Source organism: Telopea speciosissima, chromosome 9 (assembly GCF_018873765.1).
Source record: "Telopea speciosissima isolate NSW1024214 ecotype Mountain lineage chromosome 9, Tspe_v1, whole genome shotgun sequence".
Classification (NCBI taxonomy): Eukaryota; Viridiplantae; Streptophyta; class Magnoliopsida; order Proteales; family Proteaceae; genus Telopea; species Telopea speciosissima.
This window is the reverse complement of record NC_057924.1, coordinates 1,546,684-1,558,404: the sequence shown is the minus strand read 5'-3', so window position 1 is coordinate 1,558,404 and position 11,721 is coordinate 1,546,684. Positions and strand designations below refer to the sequence as shown.

Here is an 11,721-nt window from a genome sequence, read left to right as displayed (position 1 = left end):
TCGTCTCAGCCTCTCGCGATAATTCTCGTCATGGCAGCTTTGAACGGAGCAGCCTCCGATCTCAAATCTACCTTTCTCAAGGTTTACTCTGTTCTCAAGTCTGAACTCCTTCAAGATCCTGCTTTCGAGTTCACCGATGATTCTCGACAATGGGTCGAGCGGGTAATATTATTATTTATCCTTCTACTTTCTTTTTGCCCCATTTTAAACTTCTATTTCAATATTCTCTTGCGGACATCCGTGTCATTTTAGTTTATAAATAAAAATCTTGTCACCTGAATGGTTTCTTGCTATGGAGTTGAATCCTCTAAGTTCCATTTGATCTATTAGAAAGTTCAGTTCGTTGTATGAAGTCCTTTGTAATTACCATCGTAGAGCGGTATATGGAAATTGATGCACTAAATCTACCACTCATTTTTGGGCATAAATTGTCTGTCTCCCTTGCATTGTAAATCCTTTAATTAATGTGGATAGCTTATTTTACCTTAATGCTTTTTATGGATTTGGATTCAGAAGTTTTGTTTGATTCCTTGTAATTTCAGTCATTTTATGGTATTGTTTGCCCACTAGCCTTTCAGTTTCATTGAAAAGCGGGTATGAGTGGGAAAAAATACTACCCTTTTGTTGGTGAGACAACAGGGTAGATCACCTTTCTGCTGTTGTTTGAGTACCTTTCTCTGCTGTTGTTTGAGTAACTTTCTGGGTACATATCCCTCCAAGTGACATTATGTTATTGATACCGGAAATCAGGTATTGTGGCTCTGTAAAATTATAGATTGCCTAAAATACTTGGTCAAATTTTTGTGGCACATAATGTCATGATTTTACCATTGGGTGTGGTTTATGAGAATGATGCGCCACAGCTATTTGATGACATGCCATATTGTGGTCTGTTTTACTCATGAGATGTGGTTTTTTCATGAAATGTGATGAGTTTCGTAAACCAGAACAGTTGGCAACAGTTTAGCAGTTCTTCCAAAGATCAAATATCCTTGTGATGGTCTTGCTAGGAGTATTGAGATTCAAGTTTCACAATCATGGATCGACAAAAATGATTTTTCAGGACATGATTCTTCCAATTGGATGATCCTATATTACCTTTTGGAAGGTATAAAGAAGTTCAAAACCAAGTGAACCAGCTTGAGAAACATTTAGGCATAAATTCATTGTATAGGTTGGTTTGAGCCTGGAAGATCACCTTAAGGAAACCAATTACACATCTAAACATGCATGCACGAATAGGTTAGATGCTTCATTTCATTCCTGTATTCCTTGTACAGCTATTCGAACAAAAAAAACTGAGCTGACTCACCTTGTATCTTCTCATTGAATAAGACATGAAAATGCATTGCATGCCCAAGGGAATGGAATCTTGTGACATTTCTCATAGGTTTGGATAATTTTTGTTTTTCATACCAACAAAAAAATAGCAGAATTTACTTTGCCCCTTTCCATGGGGCTTTAATCTACATAATGGTCCAAAATGTTTCGCTGATATTGCAGTTGTTGCTGCCATACATGCATATGAACTAAAGGAGTATAGCTTCTCCCAGAGGCTAGGTTGTGTAGGAGGTCTAATACCATCATAACAATTCTAATTTTCCTATGGTATGTAAGACTCATGTTGTTGGTACATTATATTAATTTACATAGATAAAACTGCTATGGATAATCCAACTGCTAAAAGCATTAGAAGTTTAGCTGTCTTTTCTGTAAAGAAAATGTTCAAAGCATTAACAAAGATTCAATTTCTTCCCACCTTTACATTTAAGTTGGCCATCCCTTGGGTTATTAGTAGTTTAGCTAACTCTTGGCTTATTAGAAGTTTTGGTGTCTTTTCCATAAAGAAAATGCATCTAGCATTGACCGTATGATGAAATAATATTTTGTTGTCTTTGTTGCTTCAAGAAATTGCTTGAAGACCATATGCAAGAGCATTGACAAACTATGGAACCTTAGAAATCAAAATATTTCATCACTAAAAAGCCACCACCGTGTGCAATATAGATTTCTAATGATTTTTTTGATAGTTGAGCTTGCAAGAGAATATTTTTTTATTGCTGTGTCATGGGAAAACCAAATATAACGCGGAACATGTTGTTGACAGAATTGTTGACATGAGAAATCTGGTTGACTAGATAAGATTTTGTTAAAGCAATAAAGCCACAGTTACAAGGGTCCAGGTAAAAGAATAAGAATTGAAGCATTATAAAAATTGATCTGAAAATACTTTTGCGTTCATGCTGACTTGGTTTATTATTATTCAAAAGGGTTGGATCAGTGTTTGAAACTCTGACCAGACTGAACAAGTAGTTCGTTGACTGGCCATATTTTCAAGTCAGCTTTGCTTCTTGAGACAAAGTGCTTTGAGTACCAAACAGACCCATTTCAAACAGTTCAACCCAAATGGTTGATCCATTTAAACTGTTGGCATGGCTACCATCTATTCTAGATGCAGTGTGGTTTAGACCATTCTGATTTCATCCCACATTGAATCTATGGTGCATGACAGACACATGAACTAGTTCTGGATATTTGGAGTACACCAATTTTGTTCTAGATACTGTGATTTGTTGCACCACACATTACTTCTCAGATTCCCAATTTCATCGTAGAGAGTACATGAATTCATACAAAGATATTTTTAATTCCCTCCTTGGAATTTTAGTCTCTATGCCAACTGGATGTGCAATATTATTCATTTTTGGTCATTTAATTTTCACTTTTCGTAGGGATATGGATATATATAATACCATTCATGAATGTCATCATCTCATCACTTTGGGAGACAGAGTCATTCTACATATATCTTAGTTCCTTGAATTGGATAGTTATTGATTTGGAAGCGTTAGAACTCTATCTTTTCTGTCCTATTCTTAGGATTTGTTTCTATTATTATTTTTTATTCTTTTGGGGTGTTCGAACTCCTAATCATGTCTGTATGCCTTGTTTTTTGCAGATGCTGGACTATAACGTACCTGGAGGTAGGCTATAGTTTTTTATTCTTGATTCATCTGTTTATTAAAAGAAATTTTTGGTCAGTATATAATAATCTTTTTCTGTCTGAGCTTCTGTCCTCTGGGAAAGGGAACTAACTGCAAATGAGCATTAGTTGGAGGAACATGCTCCAATTTTTTTTTCCCGTACAGTCAATTGATTGAATCCTGTTGTTTCCAGGGAAGTTGAATCGAGGACTCTCTGTGATCGATAGCTACAGGTTGCTGAAAGATGGGGAGGAATTGACCGAAGATGAAAATTTTCATGCATGTACATTGGGCTGGTGTATCGAATGGGTATATATAGAGAGAATTCTTCTCCTGCTTTTGGTTGAGTTTGAAGTCATTTTTTACTAGTGCAACTGTTTCATCAGTTGTTTGCCTTTCAGCTGTTGTAGGTGATGTAAATCTAACTCTTTTTGAGAAAAACAAATGCAGCTTCAGGCATATTTTCTTGTTCTTGATGATATTATGGACAACTCCTTTACCCGTCGTGGTCAGCCTTGCTGGTACAGAATGCCCAAGGTGTGTGGATGTTTGTGCTCTGTACATGCATCTATACTGAACATATTCCTGGGTGATTCTGATATTCTCTTATGGTGGTATTTAACTGGTATTTCTGTGGTTGTCATTTAACTTAACATTGAAGATTATCAAAAATCATATGATGGTTGTCTTAGGTTGGTCTTATTGCTGTTAATGATGGGATCCTACTTCGTAACCACATTCCCAGAGTTCTTAAAAGACACTTCAGAGAAAGGCCATACTATGTGGATCTTCTGGATTTATTCAATGAGGTGGTTGTCTCTAATATGGAATTCTCAATTACATTTTGGTCAAATGCTGAAAGTTATGGCTGATTCCTATCATGAATTACCAGGTGGAGTTTCAGACGTCTTCAGGACAAATGATTGATTTGATTACCACAATTGAGGGGGAAAAAGATCTCTCGCGGTATTCATTGCCTCTGTAAGTGGGGAATACTGCAAGTGTCTCAGTAACAGGATGGATCTAGAGATTTTTTATGGAAGTGAAGCATCTGTGTCTCACATTCCGCACCATGCACATGATTCACCTCTTACGATCCTTACCATTCAGTTAGTTGACCTCATGCATTGTATTGATACAGAACAAAAAAATATTTTCCTTTCCTAACAGTCATATGAAGTACAAACTACAAAGAGTGAGAAATTTTCAGCCCTTGGTAAATCATTCAACTTTGTTATCCATAATGGGAACAGTGCATCACTACACACTATATATGTATTCCTCCAACACATCTATGACTGTTCCATTGATTGTCCAGATGTGTGTAATGGTATGGGACAAGATACATGCAACCAAAATTTTGTGCTCATGATGGATAGTAAGCAATTTATAGTCGGGAGACTCGGGATAGACATGCCACATTATTGTGCTGTGCTGTCCTGAATGCTACCCATATGAAGGGAATGGCAAGGTACTATAGAAAATCGTTGTATAGCAGACTTTGAGGCTTCTGAAAATAACTTTCTGCTCTTAGCCTATTACCAAAAAGAAAAAGAAAATACCTTTCTGCTCTTTTACAATTTCACTATGTTTGCCTGTATATGGCTCGTACTTACATTTGCGCTGAAGACACTGTCTATTATTACTTTTATATTTTAATCATATTACTCTTCTATTTGCCCTTTGCTGATGTATGAAGTGTTTGGGATTTAATGCAGTCATCATCGCATTGTTCAGTACAAAACTGCCTATTATTCATTTTACCTTCCGGTGAGTAAAAAGTTTTATGTAATTTATATTTTATTTAACCATATCACGTGGTTCTGATTACGTGAATTCACCCGCTCTACAAACTTGCTCAATAGAACATTTCAACATCCAGTGGTCTAGTACACATCTATTCAAGAGCTATTTCACTATATCTTAGAAGCAATTTGAAATGGAAGCTTTGGTTTCTGAAGATGTGTCTGATGTCCACTGTCTTGGTTCATCTTTGCTTCTTTCTTTTAAGTTTTCAGTCTTCTGTTGCACCAAAAATTGTGGTTTTGGGAGGTACACAACAAATATTCTTTTTTATTTGATTTTAGGCACAATATTCCTATTTCGTACATGTTTGAGTATGATGAATCCCAGTTACTTGGTTATGGTTGACCGATAAATATTTAGCATATTGTACTGTTGAATACATCTTGGACTGGGTCTTCCTTTTTTGGGTGTTTCCAACTTTGACATCACAGATTGGAGTAAAAGCTGACTTTGAAGTTCTTAAATATTCATTTCAGCCGTTTCCTGAGATTTTTCAAAAGCATTTTTCAACCCCTCCCCTCCTCCCCTCCCCCCTGGGTGGAAAGTTTGGTTACCAGGGGAAAGATTACACCTGCATTTGCATGTAGTACATACCTTGCTGTCTTTGTGTGATTTGTATGCCTGTATGCTCTGTGAATCTGCTAAACAGTTCTCTGCACAATTTGCATTTTGTGATAATTAGTTGCACTGATGAAGATGTTTTTACTACCAATAGCACGATTATTTATTTTTAGCTTAACATGTTGTTGACGTGTGCTGTTTATTTTCACTGCATATCAATAGGTCGCATGTGCATTGCTTATGTCAGGTGACAATCTGGACAACCATTTGGATGTAAAGAACATTCTCATTGATATGGGAACCTATTTTCAAGTCCAGGTGATTATTGTGTATAGAAATTCCTGAAATTTTTTCGTCCTTAATTTGCGTGAGAGTTTCTCCGTCTTTGGTTTTAATGAACTGCTGTCTTCTTTGTAGGATGATTATTTGGACTGCTTTGGTGATACTGCAGTGATTGGTAAGGTAAGATTCAAAGTTACACCTTTTTTCTTATTGGTTCCTTTTGATCTCTGGTTTATCAATCTCTGACCTGTTTGGGAGTCTTGACCCTGTGGTAATATGCATTTTATCAGATTGGGACAGACATTGAAGATTTTAAGTGCTCTTGGTTGGTTGTGAGAGCACTGGAACTCTCCAATGAGGAGCAAAAGAAACTCTTATATGTAAGTGGTGCAGTTCTTACTTCCAATTTTATTTTTTCCCCTGTTAAAAGAGGTACAAGATTTACTCATCTGACAAGAGGTTTCTTTCTAGGAGAACTATGGAAAGGTAAATCCAGATTGTGTTGCAATAGTAAAGGCACTTTATAAAGATCTTGATCTTCAGGTTTGAGCTCAGTCATATCTTTTCCATTTCCAGTTACAGGGTTTTAAAAGTTAAAAACAAATTTTGTTTCATATCAAAGTTTGGTGAATTAATACCACCAAAAAAAAATATTTTAGTGAATTAAGGGAACTTGTGTGATGATACAGAAATCTCAATTCTTTAAAAAGTTAATAGAAGTAATTGGCAACTATGGTGGGGTCACCTGCTATAGCTGCCACTTGGCATCTAGGTAGCACTCAAATTCAGTGGACATTTTGTCCAATCATCACCTAGTCATGTTGTAAATTCTGGAGGGTCACGCAGTAGAGATGGTCCACCAAATTTCTTTTGTGGCCTAAGACTTATACTGGGAATAGCCCTTCTGTACAATGGGCAGAATGCCAAATAATCTTATATACATGGCAAAAATGGAGGTCAAGTTTGAAAGGGTTCCCACAACAGCATGTAGCAACCTCTCTCCTATAATTTGTATCTCTAATGCTTTTATTTGTTTTAGGGAAAAATACTTTAGATGTTTTAATATGTCAATTCCTGCTACACATTGTATTTCTGCCGGAATAAATATGTGTGCGCGGATATATGCTTATGAATTTGTATTACACTTAAGGCTCTTTTTTGGATTTTTGAATCCAATCTGCTGAGCATTGGATCAGTTCAGTTTGTAGCAGGATTGGTTGGCATAGATCCCCCCCAACTCCGAGAATCATTGAAATTGAAATCTCCATCAAATAGGTGGATGTTTCAACTCTTATGAAACATGAAGGTTTGCCAATTAGTATTGGAATCTAAAATGCCACCTGAAGCTAAATTTTATCCTAATCTGATGCAAAATGCGAAGTGGTCAAAGTCCTGAGCTGGCCCTTCTTAATATTCTGGAACCAAAGTCTTGAAAGGTGGAACTTTCTGATTGGATATTTTACATTTACAGCCACCCTTGACATAGAGAGTCACCATATGACTTCCAACTATGGTCAGTCTCATATTTCTTTTCCAAATGAATGGTTGATGTATTTATATTTTTGTCATATCTAGTAAATCAATACATATTTCATTATGTTATTACATGCAAATGTGGTTCTTTAGACAACAGTTCTGATACGTTAGCAAAAACAGTGGTTTGGTTTGAGTCATGTGGGGGTTTGTGTGACCAAATCCTATCATGGGATAGGTAATGTTCTCTCTGAAGGACGTGATGCATAGTGAAACACACATGATCTGATCTTCAGGTCAAGTTGATTAATGTCATCTGTAATCTATAAATCTCATTTGTAATCTTTCGGGGTATTTGACCTAAAAGGGTGTTCGATGGAATTGGTAAGGATAAGTGAAGGATGGTATTGAGACTCTGAGATACCATCATATAACAGAAGGGTAGAATGCTGCACTCTTAAGCTTTTAATTCCTGCATTATTTATTGAAGTCTGCTGTTTCTCTGTGACCAAATTTGTGTCTTCCATGCACATACAGTGATTGCATATGAAGATTTGGTGTTTCTGTCTCCCATAAATATGGTACTGATGGTTTGCATAATTTTAATTCTGTAGGGTGCATTTGCTGAGTATGAGAGCAACAGCTACAAAAAGCTGATATCATCAATTGAAGCTCATCCAAGCAAATCATTGCAAGCTGTGTTGAAGTCCTTTTTGGGAAAGATTTACAAGAGACAGAAATAGTTGAAGTAAGAACCAGAGGGGCAGGGGAGGGCCTTGAAGTAGAATTTTGATTCTTTCCCCACCATAGTTTCTGTTTGTTTTTCTCCTTGCGGTGGTTGTATCCTATTGCAGGTTCCTTGCCAGCAAGGTTTCAACCCTTTTAACATTTTGCATTTTGTTGAATATCATTAATGTTTAGTGGGTAAGCTTTAGACCTCTCTCTTTCTCTCTCTCATATATATCAAGTGGTCACGGGTTCGAGTTTGAAAACAGTCTCTCTGCGAAAGCAAGGGTAAGGCTGTGTACATTATGACCCTCCCCAGACCCCGCAGTGGCGGGAGCCATGAGTATATATAATATGGAAAAGACTGGGTATGCTAGCGGTATACTGCAAGCTAGCACCTTATGTGTCTATCTCTCTTCTCCCCTTTGAAATGACACCCTTACGGTATACTGTTAGCATACCCATCCCTCTCCCATATATATAATATCTTTTATTGCAATTACTTGTCTCCAAAGGATCAATTTCCTGATTTAAGAAACCATTTATGCACAAATAACCAAGATTTTTTTTTTTTTTTTTTGGTGAATAAAATAATTAAGATTGAAGGGCTTTTTGACCATGTCTTTGACTGTTTAATCGGGGTGGTGGAATAATAAATCACAAATAGGTTTAAAGTAAGGGGCTTCAGAGTCAGATGGTTGAAATTATCAAGATTTTGTATCTTTTGACATGGGCAATCAATCTATTCATTAGGACCACCTTCAGTGGTGGTTCCCACTGTTCTAAGTATCAGTATTTTATTGATCGATACGTATCGCTGGAGCCCGATACTGATATGGAAAAAATACGGATCGGATAATATGGCCAGAAAAGTGGGGGTTTTTTGTTTTTTTAATCTTGAACCAGACTGATTCACGTCTGTTTCAATATGTGTCAGTATTTGTATCGGCTGAGACGGATACATGAACCGATACAGATCAGATCGGCATTCCTCCGCCCCAAACAGCCCTTTTATGCTAGCTAAGTTAGATATATGGATTTGATGAGTCTCTCTCCATATAGTGGTAGCCTTCTAAGCCCTTCTTTTTTGTCCTTTTTTTTTTTTTTTTTTTTTGGGCTAGAGCATTATATATCGGTATCCTTGAACCTCGATACTGATACAGATAGGATGCATTGGCCCAAAAGTGGAGCAGCCCAGGCAAAATGTTATAGATTGGCTCTTCAGCCTAATACCATGAAGGATTATCGATCAGCCGAAATCGGTCCCAAAAATCTTAGAATCGCTCCTTCACACCTGAAAACTTAGCGATCAAGTCCAAAAAAACCCTAAAATCGACCACTCTAAAATTTCTGGAATCGAGATCAGTAACAATTGATTTCAATCTGAATCAGCTGACTTGACCGATCTGATTCTGATTTTTGAAACTTAAATACCACTGGATTCATATTATATAAGTGATTTGAAGATCCAAGAAGAACCATTATTCATGCTGGAGATGAGTTTGATGAAAGAAGAATGTTCAAACCAAACATCTTGTCTTGGCCAACAGCCCAAAAGGCAAAAGAGCTTGGTACGCAAGCGTTGGTGTGCCGTGTGCCACACATTTACTAAAGATGCCTAGAATAAGCCTCATATATGACTCTCCTCAAGGCCCTCGCCGGCCCTCGCCGGCCCCATTTTACTTCAAAAAAAAAATCGGAATGGGATTGATCAAATTAGCTGATTCGGAAGATTGATCTCAATTCTAGATATTCTAAGCAATCAATTCTAGGGTTTTTGGAATCGATTCTTGATTTCGATCTGTCTTCAAAGATCAATTTGACCCTAGATTTTTTGTTTAAAATCCTTGAGCCCAACCTTAGCTAAATCATGAAGAATACTTTTCCTTTTCATAAATAATTTAATAATTCAGCTCCAATCATAGTCTATTGGAAATATTTTTATTTATTTATTTATTTTTTGGGGGTGGAGGGGGGAGGGGGGAGGGGGGAGGGGGGAAGGGGGTTGTTTGACTAATCCAGTAAGTCTTTGCAGAACTTAATAAAGTAATTTCAATTGTGGAAAAACTGATATTTTGGTCTTGAATATTCTAGTTGTAGTTTGTAGTTTTCTGTCTGGGAGTATGGCCTACAACAACATTCTCATGTATCTATCTCTCTCTTCAAAATAAGGGGGATAAAGGTGTCTTTTTATATGGAGAGGAGAGAAATAGACTTATGGGAGTGCTCGTATAGGCTACACTCCCGGATAGAGTTTTTTTTCCCATAAATTAAATATGAATTTGTCAAGTTATGATTTATTCCCTCAATACATATTTGCTAGCTATGAACCTATGAGATGGTATTTTATATTTCAGAGAAGTTCTTTAATTCATGAAAAAAAAGCCAGATTTCATACATAGTTGTGTATTTTGAATGGACCATACTTCATGTGTTTATAAAATGGCTAAAATATCTACCATTCAAAATATAAAATTCTTAGTTTCCTGTCATCCGAACCCCTCATAATCTACAAGATCTGACCTTTTGACCGGATTGAAAAAGAGTATTTCAACTTTTTTTAAATATAGGGGAGGACTAAATTAATGTTTTTAAGACTCAGGATTGGATCAGACTCATCTGGAATCGGGCGATCCTTGATTCAAAAATAGAATTAGGGCTTATTAGGATCAATTATGATAGATTCTTCAGCAATCTTGACCAATTTTGATCTGTATCAAATTAAAACTAGGGTTAGGGTTTATTGGGATTGATTTTGTTAGATTATTCATTGATATTGATTCTTGATCGATTTTTTTCTGATTCCTAATAAAATTCGAGGGTTAATTCTTATTGGGAATGATTCGGACAATTTCTTTACCGATCTTGGCTGATTTCGATCCAATTCAAATCCAAATCCGCTGAGATTGGCTCGGATCCTAATTCCAAGTATTTAGTCGTTGGATTCAATGATCTCCTTTATTTTATATATATATATATATATATATATATATATTGGTTCAAACGCACATACCAACTCATAAGGGTTAACCAACCTTTTAAATTGTAAAATGCAAATAAATACTATTGAGGTAATATTCCCACATCGATTGTGAGTGCTCCCACTATCAAACTATCAAGTATAAGAACCACAAAATAACAAAAAGCCACATCCCACAATAACAGAAATCCACCACATCGGATTTGGGAGATAAACCCCATTGCGGGGTGTAAGCCATATTTTTTTTTGGTCAAATGTACACGCTAGCTCAAAAGGGGTTAATCAACCTTTCAAGCCGATCAGTTTTACTATTTTAATAATCTAATAATAACATCAAACCACCTTTGTTGATGACATTCTCTTTTGAATGATGAAAAATTTACCCAAAAACTAATGCCTTTTGCTTAATTTTGAAAAAGAAAGAAAGGGGAACCAACGGAGGAAGGAAGGAGACGTAAGCGCGTTCTCTCTCTCTCTCTCTCTCTCAATGACCAGACCGTTTGGCTTTTGCTATTAAGAACATATATAAGGAACCTCCAACTTTGCATGAGTCAAACCTGATCTTTTTGTTTAGGTTTCTTTTTTTTTTTAAATATCTTGTTTAAGGATTTAATTTCTGATTAGGCGTTTACTCAGATATTTTAATTTCTCATAAATTAACTACTCATTCAAAGCTTCCAAAAAGTCTTCTGCGACTGCGTGCGTGCGAGCGAGAGAGAGAGGGAGAGGGAGGGGGAGAGAGAGAGAGAGAGAGAGAGAGAGAGAGAGAGAGAGGGGGAGAGAGAAATCGTTTATGTTCAAACTCTGTAGCTTTATAGCTTTAGAAATAAGGGCACATAAATCGTTTCAAACTCTCTTTGTCTCTATCTCTCTCGCTCTCGTTCTCGCTTTCATCCAACGTTGAAAATG

The 11,721-nt window shown here is 36.5% G+C and overlaps 1 protein-coding gene across 1 annotated transcript; it reads left to right on the top strand.

Moving 5' to 3' along the window:
- LOC122639977 (farnesyl pyrophosphate synthase 1-like) lies at positions 1 to 8,037 on the top strand. Its single transcript, XM_043833046.1, has 12 exons — positions 1 to 162; positions 2,960 to 2,984; positions 3,178 to 3,293; positions 3,435 to 3,521; positions 3,677 to 3,793; positions 3,877 to 3,965; positions 4,703 to 4,754; positions 5,574 to 5,669; positions 5,769 to 5,813; positions 5,924 to 6,013; positions 6,105 to 6,176; positions 7,721 to 8,037. The coding sequence occupies exons 1-12, from the start codon at positions 31 to 33 to the stop codon at positions 7,847 to 7,849; spliced, it is 1,050 nt and encodes a 349-aa protein (XP_043688981.1). The 5' UTR covers positions 1 to 30; the 3' UTR covers positions 7,850 to 8,037.
- The last annotated feature ends 3,684 nt before the right edge of the window (positions 8,038 to 11,721 follow it).